The sequence below is a fragment of the Hyaena hyaena genome, unplaced genomic scaffold (genome assembly GCF_003009895.1).
Source record: "Hyaena hyaena isolate Hyena2069 unplaced genomic scaffold, ASM300989v1 scaffold_925, whole genome shotgun sequence".
In the NCBI taxonomy this organism is placed as follows: Eukaryota; Metazoa; Chordata; class Mammalia; order Carnivora; family Hyaenidae; genus Hyaena; species Hyaena hyaena.
Genome location: NW_024081555.1, coordinates 110,632 through 132,510, shown reverse-complemented (window position 1 = coordinate 132,510; position 21,879 = coordinate 110,632). Strand labels below are relative to the sequence as shown.

The 21,879-nt window shown below is 55.3% G+C and overlaps 2 protein-coding genes across 11 annotated transcripts in view; one reads left to right on the top strand and one right to left on the bottom strand.

The window, feature by feature from the left end:
* The first annotated feature begins 2,604 nt into the window (after positions 1–2,604).
* ETV4 (ETS variant transcription factor 4) lies at positions 2,605–17,760 on the top strand. Of its 10 annotated transcripts, none has more exons than XM_039220934.1 (13): positions 2,605–2,786; positions 3,309–3,419; positions 3,601–3,694; positions 3,899–3,946; positions 11,164–11,217; positions 12,428–12,554; positions 12,984–13,145; positions 13,424–13,692; positions 15,546–15,620; positions 15,757–15,825; positions 15,977–16,149; positions 16,394–16,495; positions 16,872–17,760. In XM_039220934.1, the coding sequence occupies exons 2-13, from the start codon at positions 3,360–3,362 to the stop codon at positions 17,094–17,096; spliced, it is 1,458 nt and encodes a 485-aa protein (XP_039076865.1). In that variant the 5' UTR covers positions 2,605–2,786; positions 3,309–3,359; the 3' UTR covers positions 17,097–17,760. The 10 variants fall into 10 exon arrangements, with proteins under 10 accessions (XP_039076865.1, XP_039076867.1, XP_039076864.1 ...); XM_039220933.1 differs by lacking the exon at positions 2,605–2,786 and adding an exon at positions 3,075–3,184; XM_039220936.1 differs by lacking the exon at positions 3,309–3,419.
* A 1,216-nt stretch (positions 17,761–18,976) lies between these two features.
* DHX8 (DEAH-box helicase 8) overlaps positions 18,977–21,879 on the bottom strand; it is a 32,102-nt gene continuing 29,199 nt past the window's right edge. Inside the window, exon 23 of the mRNA XM_039220904.1 lies at positions 18,977–21,682. Coding sequence (XP_039076835.1) covers positions 21,463–21,682 — 220 coding nt within the window. The 3' untranslated portion in view covers positions 18,977–21,462. The remainder of the gene's footprint in view (positions 21,683–21,879) is intronic.

Sequence of the window (21,879 nt, the reverse complement as noted above, 5' to 3'; positions counted from 1 at the left end):
TGTCTCTCCTTCTTTGGGCAGGGTTCCTGCCAAGCTCGATTAGTTTGGTCTTGATTACACCTATTCCCTGAACCAGTAGTTCACGGGACTCTCACAAGCATGAAGCTGGCTGGGGGAAGATTTTAAGAGGCAAATGAGATCTCCTCGGGACCCAGAGAGCTCTCTGTACACAGGGATGAGTACGTCAACTAGGCAGAATGAAAGGCATCTACAACAGAAATGTAGGCAGGAATGTTGTGGGGTCCTTAAGACTCAGTAAGGCTTCCTGGAGGAGACGGGCAACAGATGTGAGCTTTAAAGAATAGTTACTTGGAGAAAACAGAGAGGTTTATTTACATTTGCCCACAATCATCTCCTGGAATGAACACTAAATTAAATAAATAGCCCTAAGTGCTAGAGGTTTGGGTTCTAGCCCGAGTTCTAACCTCAAACAGCTGAAAGAGCGTACAGGTATCACTCCCTCACTCCCTTCTCTCTTTTTTTTCTAACTTTCTTTTTAACGTTTATTTATTATTTTTGAGACAGAGCACGAGCTGGGGAGGGGCAGAAAGAGAGGGGAACACAGAATCTGAAACAGGCTCCAGGCTCTAAGCAGTCAGCACAGAGCCCGATGCAGGGCTCAAACCCACGGACTGCGAGATCATGACCTGAGCTGAAGATGGACGCTCAACCAACTGAGCCACCCAGGCGCCCCTAACACTCCCTTCTCTGAAACACCATTGCCTCACCTGTAAAGTACGGGTATTAAATTAAATGAATTTTTTGGTTTGTTTTAAATATACTCTACCGCCAACGTGGGGCTCGAACTCACAACCTAGGGATCTAGAGCCCCATGCTCGCCAGCCAGGAACCCCAGGTTAGATGAATTTTGAAAGCAGTCCCAACTGGCCTGAGGTTCAACTAGTCTCTTGTATATATCACAAATACACAAAATCAGGCACTCCTCTTTCTTTTTTTTTTTTTTTAATGTTTATGTTTATTTTTGAGAGAGAGAGAGAGAGAGAGAGTGAACGGGGTAGGGACAGAGAGAGAGAAGGAGACACAGAATCTGAAATAGGCTCCAGGCTCTGAGCTATCATCACAGAGCTCTATGCCTGGCTCTGAACTCCCAAACCCTGAGATCATGACCTGAGACAATGTCAGATGCTTAACCGATTGAGCCACCTAGGTGCCCCCTCAGGCACTCCTTAAAGGAATGTATGCTCTGTAGACACAGAGATTTTTCTCAGAAAGAAGGCCTGGGTGACTTCAAGTCCTGTGTGCCTCCAGGGCTATAGCCTAAACAGCCCAGCTCTTATCAGGTGTGTCTCGGTCATAGCTGCCTGGCACACAGCATTGTGTCTGGCACAATAAATGTTTATTGAATGAATTGGTGAATGAGGGAACAGAGGCTATGACCAGCTTTTTGGCTGGACTGAAACCAGTCCTACCTCCAGGTCTTCAGATGTCTTTTTTTTTTTTTTTAATATTTTTATTTATTTCTAGGAGAGGGAGAGAGACAGCGTGAGCAGGGGAGGGTCAGAGAGAGAGGGAGACACAGACTCTGAAACAGGCTCCAGGTTCTGAGCTGGCAGTCAGCACAGAGCCCGACGCGGGGCTCGAACCCACGAACCGGAGATCATGACCTAAGCGAAAAGTCGGACGCTTAACCGACTAAGCCACCCAGGCGCCCCGATCATCAGATGTCTTGAGGCTTTTCTCCCTAACACTCTAGGTTTGCTCTCAGGATAAGGGGAAAAGTGGCTCTAAGGGAACTGCAATCTCTGAAGTCCACGCGGGGGGCCTCTGGTTTCTGCTGCAATCAACAGAAAGTGGGTCACAGAACAGCTCAGCAGAGCAGACCCTTGAGGAAAAGCCTGGATTCCGTGCTAACTTACATTTATTGAGGGCCTACTGTGTATCAGTTGTTACCACAAAGCTTTAATTCATTTAGCTGTGGCCTCAAAGGGCTGTACAGGAGAATATGGGGAGTTGGGGGCTGTAAACCCCAGCTGCTCTGAGTGGCCGCAGCCAAGTCACCACCCTCACTGAGTTTTCATTCTCAATCTCTGTAAAATGGAAACAATAGAATCACTTCGCCAGGTTATGGGAATGAAATGAGCACGTGGAAGCGGAGTGCTTCATAAATGCTAGTTATTACTGTTCCTCTGGGCACAAGTCCGCTCGCCTCCCCGCAGGGCGCACACACAGGCATGTTCACACTCCCACGTACACGCAGATGCAGGGACGTGTGCAGGCGCCAGCCCGGCCAGCCCGAGGAGCTCGCCGAGCCTCATGCCCAGGGACACCGCGGAACCCCGCTGTGGAGCCTTCGGATCCTCCGCTTCGCTTCGTTTCTCTCAGCTCTTTATGAATGAACTCCGCCGCTGAGGAGTTTATTTTTTTATGAATGGGAGCCCTGGCGGTGAATGAAGCCGGGAGCCAGCCCCTGCGTCCTGATTGGCCCCTGCGTCTGGGAAACTCCGCCCCCCCACGGCTCGGCCGGGCGAGTCTCCGGATTGGCGGGCGTGCCCGGCCCTGGGGTTTCATTCACAAAAGTCAATGAAACAAAGGGAACGGGGTGGGGTGGGGGGGTTGGAGAGAGAGCCGAGGCCGAGGCCAAGGAAATGCACCAATCAACGGCTCCCCCGGGCTCACAACTGTCGGCGGCGCCCGGAAAACAAGCGGGTGCGCGGGGGACCCAGGGCCGGGGCTGCCTCGCTCCGGCCTAGCCCCGCGGCCCTCGGTGCGGCCCCGGGGCAAACTCTCGACCCCCCGGGGCTCCAACCCAGACGCCCCGGCCTCAGGTGAGGCTGCGGGAGGGGGAGGGAGGGAGAGCGTCTGTGACTCCTCGCCTTGTCTCCAACACACGCTGCACTCTCCAACCGCCGCCTCCGCAGATTTCTAGGGCAAGAGGGTGGGAGGCGCTGGGATTCCGGGTTGGAGGGGGCGCGGGAGTTGTGGGCGTGCGAATGGTGAGCGCTTCGCCGGCTCCTCCGCGAGCGAGCGCGCGCGCGCGCGCACACACACACACACACACACACACACACACACGTCTTATGTAACCGAGCTTGGGCAGAGCAGGGCTGCAGAAAGCAGCCGAAACGCCGAGCCCAACTCCCAGGAGCAGGTGGGACCTCCTTTGGCGGGAGGGGGAGTGGTGGCGGCGCTCAGCTCGGCAGGCGGAAACCTCCCCATCGCCTGAGTGAGTCGGAGAAGTTTTGCTGTCGGACCCAGAGCCTCGGGACTGCCCCTCCCTGCTGCCCTTACCCACCCCCACCCCAATGCCTTCCCAGGACGGTGTGCGAACGCAGCCCCCCCGCCCCCAGGTCTCTGCCCCCGCGCGGGGCCCTGGCCGTGCCGCCGGAGGGAGCGGCCGGATGGAGCGGAGGATGAAAGGCGGATACTTGGACCAGCAAGTGCCCTACACCTTCTGCAGCGTGAGCGCCGCGCCGGCCTCCACGCCCGCCCGCGCCCTGCACCCCGCCCCACAGCCCCTTCCCCGCGGCCCCAAGGGGGTCCAGCGCTCACCCGCCCCTGTGTCACCCCGGGACCCCATCCTCGCCCTCCAGACCCAGCGGCCTCGGGGTGACTAGGGGGCATTCTTCCCCTTCCCCGCAGAAATCGCCCGGAAATGGGAGCTTGCGCGAAGCGCTGATGGTCCCGCAGGGGAAGCTCATGGACCCGGGCTCCCTGCCGCCCCCCGACTCCGAAGGTAAAGAGCCGGGGAGACAAATTGTGACCCTCCCCACCTCGCACGCCCCGAGGGCCGATCCTAGAGCACCCGCCTCGTTCCCCAAAAGAGTCACCCAGGACCCCTACCACCAAGGGGGGGGAGGGCCACCCGGCTTGCTAGGGCTCCCTCCCTCTCACCATCACCTCCACCTCACCTTCTCCAATTCCATTATTCACCCCTCAGATCTCTTCCAGGATCTCAGTCACTTCCAGGAGACCTGGCTCGCTGAAGGTGAGTCGTTTTGTGACCTTTTTTCTATTGGAGTGAGGGATTCTCTGGAATTAGTATTCCAACCTAACCCACTTCTCCCTACCTCAAGGAGCTCTCCAAGCCCCCACCCCCCAGTTCCTACTCCCCGCTCTCCCCAGCAGCCAGTGTGGACACTTATATTGATATTTATTTTCTCTGCCCTGAGCCAGGCTTGTGTAACTAGGCCTGGGGATGAATCAGACCATTGTGTGGGGTATTTGCTTATTTGAATGGAACTTGGCCTCAGGCCCGTTTTCCTGGTTGAAATTTTCATTTGCAAAGTTTGTTTGGCAGCAGACACCAGGCCAAGGTGTGTGTTGGTGTGTTGGAGGTGGGGGTGGGGGTTGGGGAGAGTGGATAAGGGACAGGAGAATAAGAAAAAAGAGCAATTCATTTGTAACCTGGGTTCAGGAGTAGCCAAAACATTGGTTTTCACCCCCCTTAGTTTCTCCTCTTCTAACCCCCAGTGCTAAACAATTTACTGTCTGAGCCAAAAGCACAACAAAAGTTTAAATAATTCTTTTTTGCAGCACTTTGGCAGAGAGAGCCCAGAGCCTCCCCCCACCCCCCAACAGCCCTGATTGTAATTCTGATGGCGTGTGATCCTCCCTCCTCCTTCTATCCTGAATACCTCTGCCCTAGGCAAATTCCCCCTGCGTTGGCTCTGGTGTTCGCTGAGGGGTTAGCTGCAAGCTGCCTGGGGAGGGGCCAGGAGCTCTGCCTTCTCCGGGTGGGGAGGTGTGTTCTGAGCGTTTTCTGCTTGAATCCACTGGTGCGTTTTGGTGGGGACTCAGGGTGTCGCTGGTGGGGTGGCAGGTAGTGAAGGCTTATGGTGTTTAGACAGTTTCTGAAAGGGAAGGGTTAATACCCCCATCTTAGGGTCCTTTTATTTTAACACTCTGAAAACTAAGATACCACTGGCCCACTGGGAACCCCTTTCTAAGGGCTTTGCTTTAAGATCTCGCCATCCTTCCACCTGGGTATCTTTGGTGATTTTTTTTTTTTAAGATCAAACCCAGCTCCTCTGGAATCATCTTTAAAAGCTTGAGGTAAAAGGGAAAGACCCCTGACTGGACCTTTAGAGTGAGACTATCTTTCTTGACTAATAAGCGTATTAGCAGAATGACTATTTAGCATGGAGGAAACACTCAGGACGTTTTGTAGAATTTGTGGCCGAAAGGCTGCACGGGTGCTGGAGGGATCTGGGGTGTCCCACACCTCTTCTCTGACTGCAAGTCTTGTATGCCCAGCCCTGAGTTATAGGCAGAGTATTCCCAGTCAGCCCATCCTCCTTCCGAGGTTCCGGAGCTGGAGCTGAAGAACACAGGGGTGTCAGTTTCCACCGTCTCTCAGAGACTTCCTTCCCCAATGCCTGATTTCTGTCTGGCTTTGCTAGGCTTCTTGTCTGTCATCGGAGGGTCCGTGTGCTCGCCACAGTGGGCAGCTCCCAGGGCTGTGATGCAGGATTAGGCTTAGGGGTTGGCATTTTGGCAGCAGCGGGTCCACTTGTGCCTGATTCTGGAATGGGAAGGGAAGGAAAACGTTCACTCAACCTTGGAAGCCCCACCCCTTGGCGGTGGGGGTCTAGTGATGGTGCATGTGTCTGCGTGAGGGCGAGTGTGTGTGTGTGTGTGTGTGTGTGTGTGTGTGTGTGTGTTTCCATGCTGCTGTCCTGGAAGTCCCTGTGCGATTCAATCCAGTGGGTGGGGAGGTGGGGGTGGGGATCTCCTTGGTTCCCTCTCCTTCCTTCTGAGGGAGCAGCTCGGGCTCCCAGCTGGCGATGGCTGGCCAGGCCTGAGAGGGGGATGCTGAGGCCACTCGCTCCTTCTCACTCTGCGGAGACTGATGCAGCTGCCGGGGCCTTGTCCCCCTGCACCATCTCAGCACCACCCCAGCCTCCTCTCCTGCCTCTTCCCACCAGGTCAGTGACTCCCAAAGCCCAGGGGGAGCTTTGGGGGATAGGGAGGGGTCTTGCTTCTTTGGAAACTTGCCAGTGGTGGGGTGCATCAGGAGGAGTGGGCCCGGAGCCCCTTGCAAGTTTGATTTTTTTTCAGCCCCCAATTTGGAGAGAAGCATTGAGTCCTAGTAGTGTGGGTGGGGCTGTGAAGAATTCAGGGGGTGCCAGGTTGGGTCTGCGAGGATGTGGTTGTGGGTTCAGTCTGGCGTCCGTGCTTATTTAGGGGTGAGTGAGTGGAGCTCTGTAGAGACAGCTTACATCTTTGGGTTTGAGGTTTTTCTAGACAGTTGCGGGTGGGGGTGGCATTGAAGTAAGGCTAAGAGGGTGTGTCTGTTTTGGGGGCGCCTGGTATCTGTTGAGTTGCTAGAGAAAGGATCAGACTGCTGTAGGGAAACCTAGGTTTCAGGCAGGCTGAGCCCAAGCTGTGTCTGGTGACGGTAAAAAATGTGTTGCTGCTGGTCGAAGGTTCCTTTCTGGGCTTGTTGGGAGCCTTCGGGAACCCTCAGAGACAATGACTTTGTTCTATCTGGTAGTAAGGAACATTGAGTCTGGGTCATGTATGTCCTTTGTATGAGGCTGGGGTCTATAATGTAGTATGTGGATTTGCAGCATCTGTGTGGGTAGGTTGTGGGGGTCCTTAAGCCCTCTGATAACGGTGTGTAAAATTGTTACTGTACGCCATATACAGAGCAATGTGGATTTTTCTAGGAAGAGAAGATCCATAGCCTTTATGAGATTCTTAAAGGGGTAGGTCTGTGCTCCCCTTTTCAGGTTTACGACTCCCGAATCTTCCTCCAAGTTCTCCGGTCCCTTTGCCCTTTGGCTTTCCCCCATCATTTTTACAAGTCCAAAGAGAGACCCTAGTGTGTGAAGGGTGTGCACGGAGGATGTGTTTCACCCGCGTGCTGCCATAGAGTAAAAGGAATTAGGGTGTGTGTGTGCACGCTGGTATCTCAGCATGTCTGTGGGGCAAGATGGGGTTAATCCCATCCCCCAGTTTTTCCTAGCTACAATGCCTCCTTCTACATCTTTCTGTCTCCTCCCCTTCCAGAAGGCTCTTGGGGACAAATGTCCCTCCATAGATAGAGAACTGGTTCCTTCCAGTACAGAGGCTACCGGTGTGGGGTGGGGGCAGGGAAAGGGTGAGCAACAAGGCCAGTGGCGACACTGTGGAGCAGAAGCCCCGGAGAATGCCTCCCCCCACTTCTCCTGGAACCCCTAAAGAGGCCCCTTCACCCTGTGATTGCACCCGAGGAAGGGGAGATGGTGATGGGACTTATATGGTATAGATAGTTGGCTAACCTTGGGGGGAGCTTAAGCTGCTGGGCTGTTTTAACCTGGTTCTCTTGGAGCCCAGCCTGGAGGCTCCCAAGCCCCTTCTCTTCTACTGACCCCCATATTGGAGGGAAGATCCCTAAAATTCTCTCTCTCTGGGCATTATGCTGGCATGACACTTTTCCCATACCCTCCGTAATCTGCCATGTCCCTAGGCAGATAAACTCCACCTTAGTGCCAGGACGGAGTTGGGGGTAGACCCTGGCACACCAGCTTGGCAGCCCAAACTCAGCCAAGTCAACAAATAAATAAGATGTCATACTCTCAAGACCAAACAGGGTAATTGGAAATTCTCCGGCTCTCCAGGAACTCAGAGCTCGGGGTTACTGTGCCTATTTCTAACCTTGTGGACGGTCTCTGATTGAGGCCCTCTCCTATCCCTTTGCTTCGAGAAGCCAGTGTTCTGGGGAGGAGCCAGGCCGAGACTGGGGTTTACACCACAGCCCATTTTTGCCTTGGCTGATTTCTCCTGGCCCTGGAAGAGGGTGGTATCTCTTTTGGGGGAGGGGCTGTATGCTGGGGGGAGGGGCCTCCCCTGGGACTGACTACGGAGGGAGGGGTGGGAAGGGAGGGAGGGGATCAGGTCAAACCTTCAGGCCTGAGGTGGGAAAAAAGGCAAGATGACCCCTAGGACCTCTAGAGTCCCGTGAACTGGTCTGTGACCTGCCTGTGACGCCAGCAGGAGATGCCCCCAGCCCATTACCTCAATGGAAACTGGCAGTTAATGAAGCCCCAGAGGGGGCCCAGAATGCGTCAGCCTCCCCCAAGCTCTATACCTCCCCTGCCCTCGGGACCCTCCTTGCCCAGGCAGCAGGGATGGGAATGTTGCTTATCCTGCTACATCACCCCTCATCCTGTTGACTTTGGGGGTGTCGCTTGTGGCTGGGCCTGAGGGCACATCTGGGATGAACTGGTGCAAGTTTTGCTTTATCTAGCCTTTATCTAGCGTTTCCCAAACCTGCCTTGCTCTTTTTTTTTCTTTTTTCTTTTTTTTTTTTTGAGAGAGAGAGTGTGTGTGAGCAGGGAAGAGGGGCAGAGGGTTGGGGGAGAGAGAGAATCTCAAGCAGGCTCCACACTCAGTGTAGACACTCAAAGAAGGGCTTGATCTCACGACCATGAGGCACCCGCAAACCTGCCTATTCTTAAGGGACGCTTGTTAAAAGTACAGATGCCTGGGCTTCAGCCCCTGCCTATGGAATTAGATTCTCCAGGGTGGGGACCGGGAGCATGTGCATGTGTTTAAGTAAACTTTACACCCAACCTGGGGCTCAAACTCACCACCTCCAGACCAAGAGTTGCATGCTCCACCACCGAGTGAGCCAGCCAGGAGCCCGGAAATGTGAACTCTTCTTTTTCTTTTCTTCATTGTATTTATTTGTGATAGAGCAGGGATGATGGGCAGAGGGAGAGAGAGAGAATCTCAAGGAGGCTCTACACTCCGCGGGGAGACCGGAGCTTGATCCCACAACCCTGGGATCCTGACCTGAGCCAAAGTCAAGAGTTGGGTGCTCTACCAACTCTTGTTGGGCAAGCCACACAGGCGCCCCCAGGAATATGTACTTTTAATAATGCCCTGTGGATACTTGATTTGGATCAGTTTGGTGCCTTACCTGTGCTTCTGAAAGATACACGCTGCCTGTGTGTTTTTGCCAAGGGGCTTCGTGTCCTACTCATTTATTTGATCACTTCGGGATAGTTTCCTGCTGACTTCTCGTGAGTTCTTCAGCTGCTGGTGGCTTCTTCTTTTTTTTTTTTTTTTTTTAATGTTTATTTATTTTTGAGAGACAGAGCATGAGCAGAGAGGGGCAGAGAGAGAGAGAGACACAGAATCTGAAGCAGGATCCAGGCTCTGAGCTGTCATCACAGAGCCCGACACAGGGCTCGAACTCATGAAACATGTGATCATGACCTGGGCCAAGTCGGACCCTCAACCGACTGAGCCACCCAGATGCCACCAGCTGCTGGTGACTTCTGATTCTTAAACCCCTCAGACCAATCCCTCTGTCAAGACGTCAACTATCTATAAACATAAAGTACTTGGCGCGTCTGATATTCAAAGCAAGCTGCTGAAATATCCTCCTGCCAAGCAAATGATCGCAGCCTAAAGCGTCCCTTGTGAGATGTGCTCTCTCTGGAGGGAGGACCTGCCTCTATTAAAGTTGTCCTGTCTGGGGGTAGGGGAAAGCTCTCAGGGAGAGGGAAGAGCTGATTGACTAGGATCTTTGCTACTCTTGATCCCAAGTCCACAGTGCCGGCTCCCACCAGCCTGGGGATGGGATCGAGGTATATTTATTCACATAGTCAACAAATAAAGCATTGAGTGTCTGTTCTTAGCCAGACCCTGTTTTCCGGATGCTGGGAAATCATGAAGACAGATAGAGCAAGCCCCTGCCCTCAGGGAGCCCCACTTTCAGGTAGAGAAGGTAGAAAACAAACACATAAATATAAATGAATTAAAGAGAGGCAAATAAATTAAGATGATGTGTCCAGATAACCGTACGTGCTAAGGCAAAAATAAACAAGTGGAGCCGAGAGGGACCACTTCCGGCGTGGGTGGTCAGAGAAGGCATCTGAGGAAGTGACAAAGTGAGCGAAGACTTCAGTGACCAGGAAGAAAACGGGCAGGCAAAGGTTTGGGAAAGTGGAATCAAGAGCTCTGGAGACAAGGAGAGGCAGTCGGAGGGGTAAGGAGGCCTGACCAGGCGGGGCCTCAGAGGCCACTGAGAGGAAGAATTTGGGGTTCGTGCTTTAAGCAAGGAGAGAAGGGAGGGGCCTTCTACTGCAGAAAAGACCGCTCTGACAGCTGTGTGGAGAACCACCTGCTCTAGGAGGTGAGCACGGAAACGGAGTTCCAATATAGAGGCTCTGGCTGGAATCCCAGGAGGACACAATGGCGCCTCTGGTGCTGGGGAAGCCGAAGAGGCGGGGAGGGGAGGGGAGGTGTGCAGAGCTGGAAGTGGAGGTATTCTCCAGCCATCTCCTGCCCTTCGCCCTTCCCAGCCGCTCTCCATCTGGCTGTTTTGTCCATCAGTTTCCACCTTGTCCACTCTGACAAGCAATCTCCTTGGCTTCCACCACCACCTCGCCTTCGAGCCACTCTCTGGAAGTTCTTCTTGGTGTCACCCCTTCCCGTTTCTGCTTTGACTATTCTTGAGGGAGGGACCCTGCTATATTCCCACCTGAAGGTGTTGGAGAGGCCAGGGTAAGAACTAGAAATTAAAGCTGGAATATCCAGGTTGAAGGTCATGGGTGAACTGCTGTTCTATTGCTGCCTAATCCCCAACCCCAGCTCCGCCCACGCTGGCACCCTGGGAGGGCTTCTCCAACCTCCAAACCTTTCTCTCTCTCCTAGCTGCCCGCTGAAGACATGAGGCTGGGTGACCTGAGCCACCTCCTCTCCCACTGTCCTATGCACCTCTCTTGAACCACCTCCTTTCCTCTATTCCATCTTCTTTCCCAGGTTCTAGATTTCAGCCAGGAGGTTGTATAAAACACAGATTCCTGGGCCCAGCCCAGATTCAGAATCTCCCCATGTTACTCCAGGTCCATTAGGATGTCCATGCAATGCCTGCCGCTCCCGGGTGTGACTTCTGGAAGCTCGGAGAGGGGCAGGGCTGCCTTCACTTCAGGAAAATGGAGGGAATAAATACAAAGCACCTAGGAAGACTCTGGAATCTGCTCAGACAGGTTCTTGAACCGTGCAGCCTTCCTTCCAGGGTCTTAATGGAGCTTAAAGATGGAGGGCACTAGGACCTGGGGTGGAGTTGCCTTCCGTCCTAGAAAGGCTCTTTTCCCCTTGGGCTGGTGCTAATCTGCAAGGCTGCAATAATGGTGTCTCCCTGCAATAATAATGGGGGGTCCCATGGGGACCCCCCTACCCAGACTCACCTCTGACCTCTCTCTGCAGCCCAGGTACCAGACAGTGATGAGCAGTTTGTTCCTGATTTCCATTCAGAAAACTGTGAGTGGAGGGCCCTGGGTCAAGGGAGTGGGGAGGAGGGCAGGAAATGAGTCACTGGGATAAAGAATCACAAAAGATTAACTTGTTCCCTCCTAAAGAAAAGGGAGAAAGGGCTCCCCATTCTTGGGTTTGGACTCCCAAGACCCAAGACAGTAACTGGGAGATGAGGACCTTGGTCCAAATCGGGGCTTGCTCCAGCCCAGCTAGCTGTGTGATCTGCGAACGGATACTTCACCCCTCTGATCCTCCATTTCCTGGTTTCCGGAATGAGGGGCTTGGAGCAGTCCAGCAGGGCCCCGTTCTACCTTCCTTCCTTACTTTCATACGCCCAGGAGCAATTTTGCCTCCTGAGGAGACACGGGGCAACGTCCATACGGGCATCTAGTTGGTAGAGAGGCCAGAGATGCTGGTAAACACCCTACAGTGCTCAGGACGGCCCCCCGCAACAAAAATATCTGGCCCAAAGGTCACTAGTGCACTGTCGAGAAGCCCTGCTTTACTGTCAGGTATTCCGTTTCTCTACTGTCTTCAATAAAATGAAATAGGGCACATATAATGGAAAACAGCAGATAACAGAACAGTCAGCCACAGGCTCCACGCAGGAAGACGGACCCTCACACTCGCAGACTGGGAACCAAATCTGGCTCGCAGACTTCTCAGCCTGGTGCCTGGGGTTTGCAGACCCAGCAGGGGCCATAGGAGAGATCAGCGTTCTTCCCGGAGAATGAGGACCATGTGTTTAATGTTAGGCAGCTGACATGCAAGTGGGCTAATATCCAACCTCAACCAGAAAAAAGAAAGATTCTTTATAGCACCAAATAAGAAACCATTTCTCTCCCTTGGAATTTTCCAGGGCACTCAGGCAAACCACAGGCCCTAGGTTGGAGGTGTTCAGTCCTACAAAGGTGTTTTTTGGGGGGTGGGGTTGTATTAAGTGTTGGATTTTGGACAGTTTTGTTTTTTTTTTCAGTTTCTTTGGTTAGTATTGGACTTCAGCCCAATGTATAAAACTAGACATGGTGTCAATAGCCAAACTGTCCTTAAAACTGTCTGACCGTGAATCTCTGAAAACTGAGACCCAGAGAGGGGTTGAGCCTGTGCGGGTCACCCAGCTGGCCCTCAAAGAGCAGAGGTGTCGGGAGCTCTGTGCTGGCCTCTTCTGTAACCCTCTCTGGCCTTGTTCTGCCCCTCCCACCCCCTACCCCTGCAGTAGCTTTCCACAGCCCCCCCACCAGGATCAAGAAGGAGCCCCAGAGTCCCCGCACAGACCCGGCCCTGTCCTGCAGCAGGAAGCCGCCACTCCCCTACCACCATGACGAGCAGTGCCTTTATTCCAGGTGAGCCCCAGCCCTGCCCTGGTGAAGGCCAGGGATGGAGGAGGGAGGGCGAAAGGCAGCAAACAACTGCAACATAGACCACAGAAAGGATTGCTGAGCCCCCGTCCAGGAGCCGCAGGGCTCAGGATTTCCTCTTGAGTTGTCAGGAGGAAGCACACAGCAGGGCACTCAAGGGGTGTGTGTTAAGGCCTGGGCTGAGCCCTTCCATTGGAGGAAGCCACCGGCCCACCCAGGGGAGAGGCCTTCTCAGGATTCACAAAAGGAGAAAAAAAAGAGTTCGCTTGGGGTCGCGCATGCCGGGCCTTCCCCAGCACCCTCTACTCATCCTCCTCCCCTGATCCCTGTGACTCACTTCCCCGGGGATAAAGGGTTCAAAGATGCTCGCCCAGCTTCTCTGCCCCCTCACCCCCATCTCCCCCTCAACTCCAGTGCCTATGACCCCCCTAGACAAATCGCCATCAAGTCCCCCGCCCCCGGTGCCCCCGGACAGTCGCCCCTGCAGCCCTTCCCCCGGGCAGAACAACGGAGTTTCCTGAGGTCCTCCGGCGCCTCCCAGCCCCACCCTGGCCACGGGTACGGCGGGGAGCATAGGTAAGGAGGAAGCTGTGGGCCCGGGCCTCGCCAGTTCTTCCTCAGTCCCTGAGTGTTCTCCACCTGCCCTTAAGAGACCTGGCGCGGGGGGGGGGGGGGGGGGGGGGGGGCGGCGGGGGAGGGGGAGGCAGGGAAGGAGGGATGTTGACACCCACACACGCTCGCCCCCGACACACACAAACCAGAGCCCACTTTGCAAGCTCTGGAGGTAGCAGGCGTGAGGACCGAGGACAAGGGGCTCAAGTTAATCTCTTCCTTCTCCCTCCAACCACCCCCAGCTCTGTCTTCCAGCAACCCTTGGATATTTGCCACCCCTTCGCATCCTCCCAGGGAGCGTGTCGGGAGCCCCTCCCGGCCCCCTACCCACACCAGCTGTCGGAGCCCTGCCCACCCTACCCCCAGCAGAGCTTCAAGCAGGAATACCTTGACCCCCTGTATGAACAGGCCGGCCAGCCGCCAGTGGGCCAGGGTGGCGTCGGCGGGCACAGGTACCCAGGGGCGGGGGTGGTGATCAAACAGGAGCAGACGGACTTCGCCTACGACTCGGGTAAGAAGTGCTCCCTGGGAGGGGGGGAGAGGAGTTTGGGGGGAGATTGCTGGCAAGGGTGCCACGTGATCACATGGACAGTTCCATTAAACCCAGAATGTCTCCCCAGTGCCCCGCCTCCCGCCTGTTTACCAGTGCCTACATCCAACCCACCCAACCACTCGCTTTTTTTTTTTTTCAGAGATTCAAAACAATTGTCATTTTCCAGTCAGTAAATTTGTATTCAGATAAAAGATAAGTGGGCTGCAAGTCCTTGCCCTCAGGCAGCTTGTGACTTCCTGGGAAAGTTGAGGCATTTCTTCCTGTTCCTCTTCAGCAAGTGTTTGAGGTTATAATTACCTTACCGAGCTCCATGTGAGACCCAAGTGCTGGGCCGGCAGCCTGAGCGTGTGGAGCTGGAGGACACAGATGGATAGGATGTCCCAGCCCCCACAGAAGCTTAAACATATACACGAACCGCAGCTAGCCAAGCTCTGCGTTCCCAAGTGGAGCCCAGGGTGACTGTGCCGGCCTCCAGGGTGATAGAGCTGGGTACCCAAGTAGGACTGCTAGTTCCTCCTGGCTGTGGAGAGGGGTGAGATACCCTCAGCCAGGTTGAATTCAAACAACAGCTAGAGTTCAAAGCCTCAAGTCCCAAGGGAGGGCCATTCTCATTTAGGAGGGACCCAGAAAATCTTGGTTTCTGTTACACTGTTGTCATCTCCCAAATTGGAATTCATTGAGAAAAATAAATGCTGAGATTAGAGTAGGCTCAGAGCTGGCTAGAGCTTTCGAATTTCCCTTTTCTTGATGTCCAGTCTTTCAGGGGTAGAGGGATGAACCACAGCCGCCGCCCCCCCTCCCCCCCTCCCCCGCCCCGAGCTGCCACAGTGAGAACCAGAAAGGCGCGCCTCTCCTCAAACCTGGGGCTTTAGCTGAGTCTCGCCTGGCAGTGAGGTGGAGGAAGGAGGAGGGAAACGCTCTGGCTGCTGACCTTCAAAGGATGTAGACCGGAGGAGATCTGGTTACATGCCCTTGAACTCCTGCCCCTCCCCCTTCAGCTTCCTCTCAATGGAGTCAGGAATTCCATTCACAAAATGGAGGCATGAATGAGCCCACCCTCCCGCCTCCTCCCGGAGGTGTCGGGTTTCACCATCTCTTTCATAGGTGGGAGTGGAGGGGGGAGGGCAGGAAGGGGCTGGGACTTGAACCGCGGCTTCACACCACCGCCTCCAGGTGGAGTAGGGATATTTCCATCCTGGGGTGTGGAATGAACCGGGAGTGAATGTGCTCTGCTGTCAGAAATGCAAAAACACGACCCAGTGCCCACTGCCTCATCCCCAGATACAGATATATTCTGGCGTGCTCTCGCTCTCCTCCCTCCCTCTCTCCCTCTCTCCTTCTCTACCTACCTGCTGGTCTTTCCCCAGTCCCCATCCTCCCTTTCCTCCCTCCCTAAACACACACACACACACACACACAGCTAGGAACCCAACCTGCTGACCGGAGGTTAGCCCATTCCAAGGGAGTCTTAGGCATGGACACCGAACCCTTTCCCCGGAGGTTCATCCTTCCCCACCCTCCTCCCCCTAAACTCACAGGAAACAGCTGTTCCCTGGAATCTTGGGCCTTGTGCAACAGTTTGCCCGGCCCAGCTGCTGCCGGCCATGCCCTCTGGCGCAGACTTCAAGCTGAGAGGCTCAAGCCTTGCGCTCCCTCTGGGTGAACTTGCCTTGGGATTTGGTGGTTGGCAGGCAGCTGGGAAAAGAACCGGAATGCAGGCTGGCAGAAGGAAGTTCTCGAATGTGGGTAGGACTGCTGCCCCCACCGCAGCCACCTGTAGCATCACCCTGTCTTCTCTCCTCCCCTCCCAGATGTCCCTGGGTGCACATCAATGTACCTTCACACAGAGGGTTTCTCCGGGCACTCTCCAGGTGACGGGGCCATGGGTAAGGCAGTCCCCTCCTCTCTGCCAAGCCCTCCGAGCTGGAGGAGGGGCTCCTGTGCAGGAGTCCCTCTGATCTCTCTGGAGGCTCATATCAGTGAGTCCCCTAGATCTGAGTGACCCCCAACTTTCTCCTCAAGGTTATGGCTATGAGAAACCTCTGCGACCATTCCCAGATGATGTCTGCGTTGTCCCTGAGAAATTTGAAGGTCAGAGAAGTGACTTTATGAAAGGGTCAGGGGTCTTACCCATGACTTCTGTGTGTCCCCCCCCCCCCCCGCCGAGAATCAGCACTGCTGGAGAGGGGAGAAGGAGTTACTTGGGGGAGCACACCTGACACCTGCTTTCCGTGTTCCCCAGGAGACATCAAGCAGGAAGGGGTCGGAGCGTTCCGAGAGGGACCACCCTACCAGCGCCGGGGCGCCTTGCAACTGTGGCAATTCCTGGTGGCCCTGTTGGATGACCCGACGAATGCCCACTTCATCGCCTGGACTGGCCGGGGGATGGAGTTCAAACTAATAGAGCCTGAGGAGGTGGGGCCCCCGATGTCCCCTCCTCTCCTCCCAACATGTCTGGAGATAATGGGATCTGGGGATGTGGCACATACCTCACCCGACCTGGATTCTTGTCAAACTTACGTCTCTGGGCTGCTGCTTGGTCTTCTGGGCCAGCTTACAGTTTTGCTCTAAGAATCTCAGGTGCTCCCTCCCACCTGCCCCCCATTTTTGTCTGCTGAGCCAGCACTGCCATCCCAAACCTCTGTCCCGTTGTCCCCAGGTTGCCAGGCTCTGGGGCATCCAGAAGAACCGGCCAGCCATGAATTATGACAAACTTAGCCGCTCGCTCCGATACTACTATGAAAAAGGCATCATGCAGAAGGTGAGGGGCCCGGGACCCAGGGCTGAGAGGCTGAGGGGCAGTAGTAGTGGGAAGGTGATGGGGGTAGGGGAGCATTTCTCAGCAAGTTCGTGGGAGCAGGTGATGAACTGGTCAGAGGGAATGAGAAATTGTGGACAAGATTTCCCTCTCCCAAAAAAGTGCTAACCAGGAAGCAAAAAGCCCAAAGCGTGGAGACACTGAGACTGGAGAACATGAGCTATGCGGGGAGTTGGCTTCTCAGAGGGGCAGGCATGGGAGAGGGGTGTGCCCCACGCACGTGTCTGCGGGACACGTGCAGGTGCAGGGCTGCGACCCCACACCCCACACGCTGATCTGGAGGGAGCACTAGACCGACCCAGCCCCTCTCTTCCCACAGGTGGCTGGCGAGCGCTATGTGTACAAGTTCGTGTGTGAGCCCGAAGCCCTCTTCTCCCTGGCCTTCCCGGACAATCAGCGTCCAGCTCTCAAGGCCGAGTTTGACCGGCCAGTCAGTGAGGAGGACACAGTCCCTTTGTCCCACTTGGACGAGAGCCCTGCCTACCTCCCAGAGCTGGCTGGTCCTGCCCAGCCCTTTGGCCCTAAGGGTGGCTACTCTTACTAGCCCTGCCCGCTGCCCCCCTGCGGCCGGTGGGGGCTGCCCTGTGTACATATTGATGAGTTTGGTGTTGGGGAAACCCTCACCTGAAACCCGCAGATGTCTTTGGAGCAGATCCCCGCTGCCCCTTGCCCAGACTCTGAGCCGCTCGTCAGAGTTGACGGGCAGGAAAAGCTGACACCCTGCAAGGCAAAGGTGGGGTCTAGAAGCTCCTTTGGAGGTGTCACCTCCAGCCTCTTCCCGGGTCCTACATAGAGGCCCAAGCCCCACCCCTCTCCCCCATCGCAGAGAAAAGGGTTTGCTCTGTTCTGGGGGATAGAAGGAGCGTCCCCACTTTATCCTGGTGGAGAGGGGTGCACGGAGCTCCCCAGATCTCCCACAGGGGGGCGGACGGAAGCCTGGATCCTGCACTCCGCTCCAAGCTGTGGCCCTGGAGGGCCCTGCTTGTCCATTCTTGGTGCTCTGTGTTCCCAGAGGCAGGGGGAGACTGGAGTAAGGAACCTGGGGTGGGGGAGGGGCTGCAGGGTGGAGGCACGGTGGGCTGGGTTCCTGCTCCTAGGCCCCCGTTGCCTCTTCTCTGCCTTTTCCTAGGCCCCGGCCTGGGATTCCACCCCCACCTCTGCCTCCACCACGTCTGCCTGACCCCAATAAAGGCCCCTGCCTCTCCTTAGTCATCCCGTGTCCTCTTTGCTGCCAGGGGAGAAGAACTAGCGTTGCAAAGAGCTCCAGCTTTGGGGTAGACAACCCGAGTTTGGGGCCTGGCCCTGACACGTAGCTTCCCCTTATGGGTCCAGAGGAAGACCGTTCACCTCTAATTTTTCCCTCTGAAAAATGGGCTCAGTAATACACCTGTTTTTTCCTCCTCCCGCGATTATTACATCAGGGTCCTGGAAGTAATGGTTGAAGGGCACTTTTATAATCTGGCGTGGTAACCCCTGGCCACCAGGCATCTCCCTGCCCGGGGCAGAGGCCAGATAGGAAGGTTTTGGCCTATGGGTTCTATGATGCTGCTCTCGTGACCATGCTACCCATGTCTACACCCCAACTGTCCCGCCCTCCTGCAGTGGCTACAGGTTTGTTTTTGCAGAAGCTGGAGACAAGACTTTGTACGGAGAGGGTCTAGAGAATGGGGAGAGAAGAAAGGCATGCAGGCCAGAGGGTGTAGGGAGAGGCCCTAGTGTTCTGGCCTGTGAAGGAAAAGACACAAGATCTTTAGGGGAAGGGGAACAGAACACAGGTGCTCCTTGCCCAGAGTCCTGGGGCCGTTCCCCGTGGGCATGTGGGAAAGGCAAGGCTGAGAAAGCGGTAACACCCAGAGAGGAAGCAGAGTCCGGGTGCAAGGGGCAGAGTGAAAGGTTCTAGACCCAGGCCCTGCGGAAACGGCTTCCCAGGAACCAGGCGCTGGTGAAAATGTACTGTTCAGATAAACCACAACTGCAGCCCTGAGGCTGTGCTGGCCCAGCCCTCCTCAAGGCTTGAACAGCTTGGGTCCCCCCAGCCCCTGAGCCCTCGAAGGAAGGGGTGCTGGTCAGCCACGATGCACAAATAAAAAGCAACGTTACTGTTTTCCTAGAAACTGCAAACATCAACTTTAGATGTTGTTTATAATTTAGAGCAAGGGAACAGAAACTTTTAAAATACAAGTTTTCGGGGCACCTGAGTGGCTCAGTTAGGCATCCCACCTACCAGCTCAGGTCATGATCTCACGGTTTGTGAGTTCGAGCCCCGTGTAGGGCTCTGACAGCTCAGAGCCTGGAGCCTGCTTCAGAGTCCATGTCTCCCCGTCTCTCTGCCCCTTTCCACCCATACTCTGTCTCTCTCAAAATAAATATTTTTAAAAATTGTTTTAATGAAACACAAGTTTTAAAAAATATACATGTTTTTTTAAAAGATACACATAGTTTAATTCCACATTAAAGCCTATCATGGTGGGAAGCTGTAGAAGCCCACGAAAACCCTGAGGTCCTGAGCACGCGTACAGGAGTGACAGATTTGGGTGAGAAACGGTTTCCACAGCTGAGACATGTGGCCTCTACCCTCAAGTGTTTATTAACAAGGGACCCCTCCTCACAGCTCCTTGTTCAAATCCTTGATCTTGGAGGGCCACTGCTTGGAGGAGGCCGCTTCTAGCAACCGCCAGGGGGAATCAAGCTCCGGACTGCATGGAGTTCACGTGAAGCATGGACCCAGGAGCCTGACCCAGCAGCAGGGTTTACAGAGCCCCACGGGGACAGTCCCTCCCACCCCATACACAAGCACAGACTCAGCACCACCCCATACACAAGCACAGACTCAGCACCACCCCATACACAAGCACAGACTCAGCACGTGCACAGGGGCAGGAAACCCCTGAGTGAGGCCCCTGCGGGGTAGGGTGAATGGCCTAGAAGATTCCAGCTCTCCACAGGAGACCCACATCCCTTCCTGGGCTGTCACTCAATCTCGGGAAATATGGTTTCAAGGAGGAGAAACAAGGGCCCCATTGTGTGGTAGCAGCAAGCAAGGCCTCCTTCCCAGTCTGGCCCCTTTCTCGCCCAGAGGGGACTCAGCAATGCTATTTTCTGATGGGACAGTCCCGAAGGTCAGACCTCAGCCAGCTTGACAGAGAGGTGACCCCAGCTCTTGGCACAGATGTTTAAGGAACACCCACAGAGCCAGCGTCCTTCGCTCACCTAACCCACAAAAGATGACTAGCCCTGCTGCGTCTCCCCTTTGCCTGTTAAACGTGTCCTCAACCTCAGCTTCGATCTGAAACCTCCCCGCCCTGCCCCCAGGTGTACAACCGTCCCCTAGGTGCCAATGTCTTTGGCACTGGGCACTCAGCGGGGGCAGGCAGGCTGCCAAGCCTGGGGTTCTTGGACACTGGGGAGCTGGGCGCCCAGCCCCTGCTTTGCTCCCAGCCTCCTCCTCTCTAGACCCCTGCCTATCTCTCCCCATAAGGCCTTAGGGTGAACACACAAAGATCCCGTGCCCCGGTGGGGCTTCCCGAGGTGCAAACAGAACCGGAGGCAGTCGCTCAGCTCAAGGAAGGGGCCAGGACCTCAGGCAGCAGCCCCCCTGGCCTGCACTCCTTTCTGCCAGATTCCCCCTCAGTGGTTTTTAAGGTGGTCAGCGAGAGCCTATGTTCCTTCACATCCTACAATGTCATAAAGCTAGCATCTGGGGTACGACTCCGTAGTTCTATACGACGTGTCCACCTCCCCCCGGGGGGCTTCTCTACAAGCTCCGCATCCAGATCAGCTTTCAGAACCTCCACAACCTGGTCCAGCAGCATCTGCAGGATGGGCTTCCAAGTCAAGAGCTTCCCCAGGAGCTGGGAGAAGGGCACTGGGAGGTGGCCATTCCCCAAGCAAATGCTACAAGGAACCCACTGGGCAAGAGCACACTGGCTCAGAGAGGGGCTCTGTGGGCTTTCTGTTGCGGGGGTGGGGGGGACAAGAGGCTTTGACCATAAAAACCCTTTGTTAAAGCCCATGGAGGACCTGGGGGAGGGGGAATAAAAACAAAAGTGGTGACGTCCCTTGCAAGTTTCAAAAGGAAAAAGGACACGCTGCACACCACGTGGCATGCAGAGGGAGCCAGGGAGAGCTTCTTGTGTGCCACATTCTGCCGTCTGTAACCACTCGGGCGCCCAGGCCGGGGCAGTGGATGTGGTTCATCACGCGACCACGTGCAGTCGCGCTGGGCTCCCGCGTGGGTGTCCAGAGACACGACTGCAGGCTTGGGCTGTGCGTCACCTCTAAGCCCAAAGAGGCTCCAAGCTCTGGTTACAGGGGACTCTCAGCTACGTGCGTCAAGGCCACAAATCTCCCCGCCTCAAGCCCAGGCCGATAGCCTAACCTTTTAGCTGAAAGAAACAGCCACGGAAAACCATTTATGTTTCCTTAAGAAAATAAATATTTCCAGGAGGCGAAGCAAAAGCACAGGGGCTGGGTAGGGGCAGGGAGCCGGGCCGAGACCGTCAGTGAGCTCCATGGCTCCTTCCTCCAGAGTCCCGGCTCAGGTGTCCGGGCCCTGGCTGCATCTGGGGGTCAGGTGCCCGCAATTCCATTGTCCCATCCTAGGGTTCCACGAGTTGCCCATTTTGCAGAAATGATGCCATGTGCTCCTCCACTGGCTGCGAGCCCCAGCTGGCCACAGTGCCATGAGGTGGTCAGCTTGGTCAGTGCTGGGGGCTCTGGTCAAACCAGGTGTAAATCCCTGTTTCTACTTTTACCACCAGGGAAGAAATAAGAGTCCAGGTTAGAAAAGGCCCAGTGGAGCTACTCAGTCACCAGAGAGCTGTATCCTCAGGACCAGCTTTTCATCAATCGAAGGGAGCCCAAGCCCTGGGCCAGTGCTGCAGGAGAGGCCTACAGAGAAGGCTTGCCTCTCAGCGCCGCCGGAAGGCCCGGGATATTCTCCAAGCATTGGGCTCCTCGTAGCGGTTGTACAAGGGTTCAAGGCGCTGCTGCTTCTTCTGCTTGCTTAGCTTGGTCGGGTCGGAGACCTTGAAGAAGGCAGGAGCGAACTCCACAAGCCACCGGGGGTCGATGGTGGTGACCTCACGCATGTACTCCTTTGTGGTCAGCACCAGCTCATGGTACACCACCCTGTGCAGGGGACAGAGATCGGCTCAGGCCTCCCATGCAGGCTCCACTCCAGCACTGTGGTCCCTGGGGGGCCTCAGCTGAGCTTGCATTTTACCCTCTTACCCTGCCTGACCCCTCAGAAGACTGCGGCGTCTGTTTATGACAGCGACGTCCCAATACTGAGGAGCCTGAACACCTCTAACTATGAGAAAGCTGTC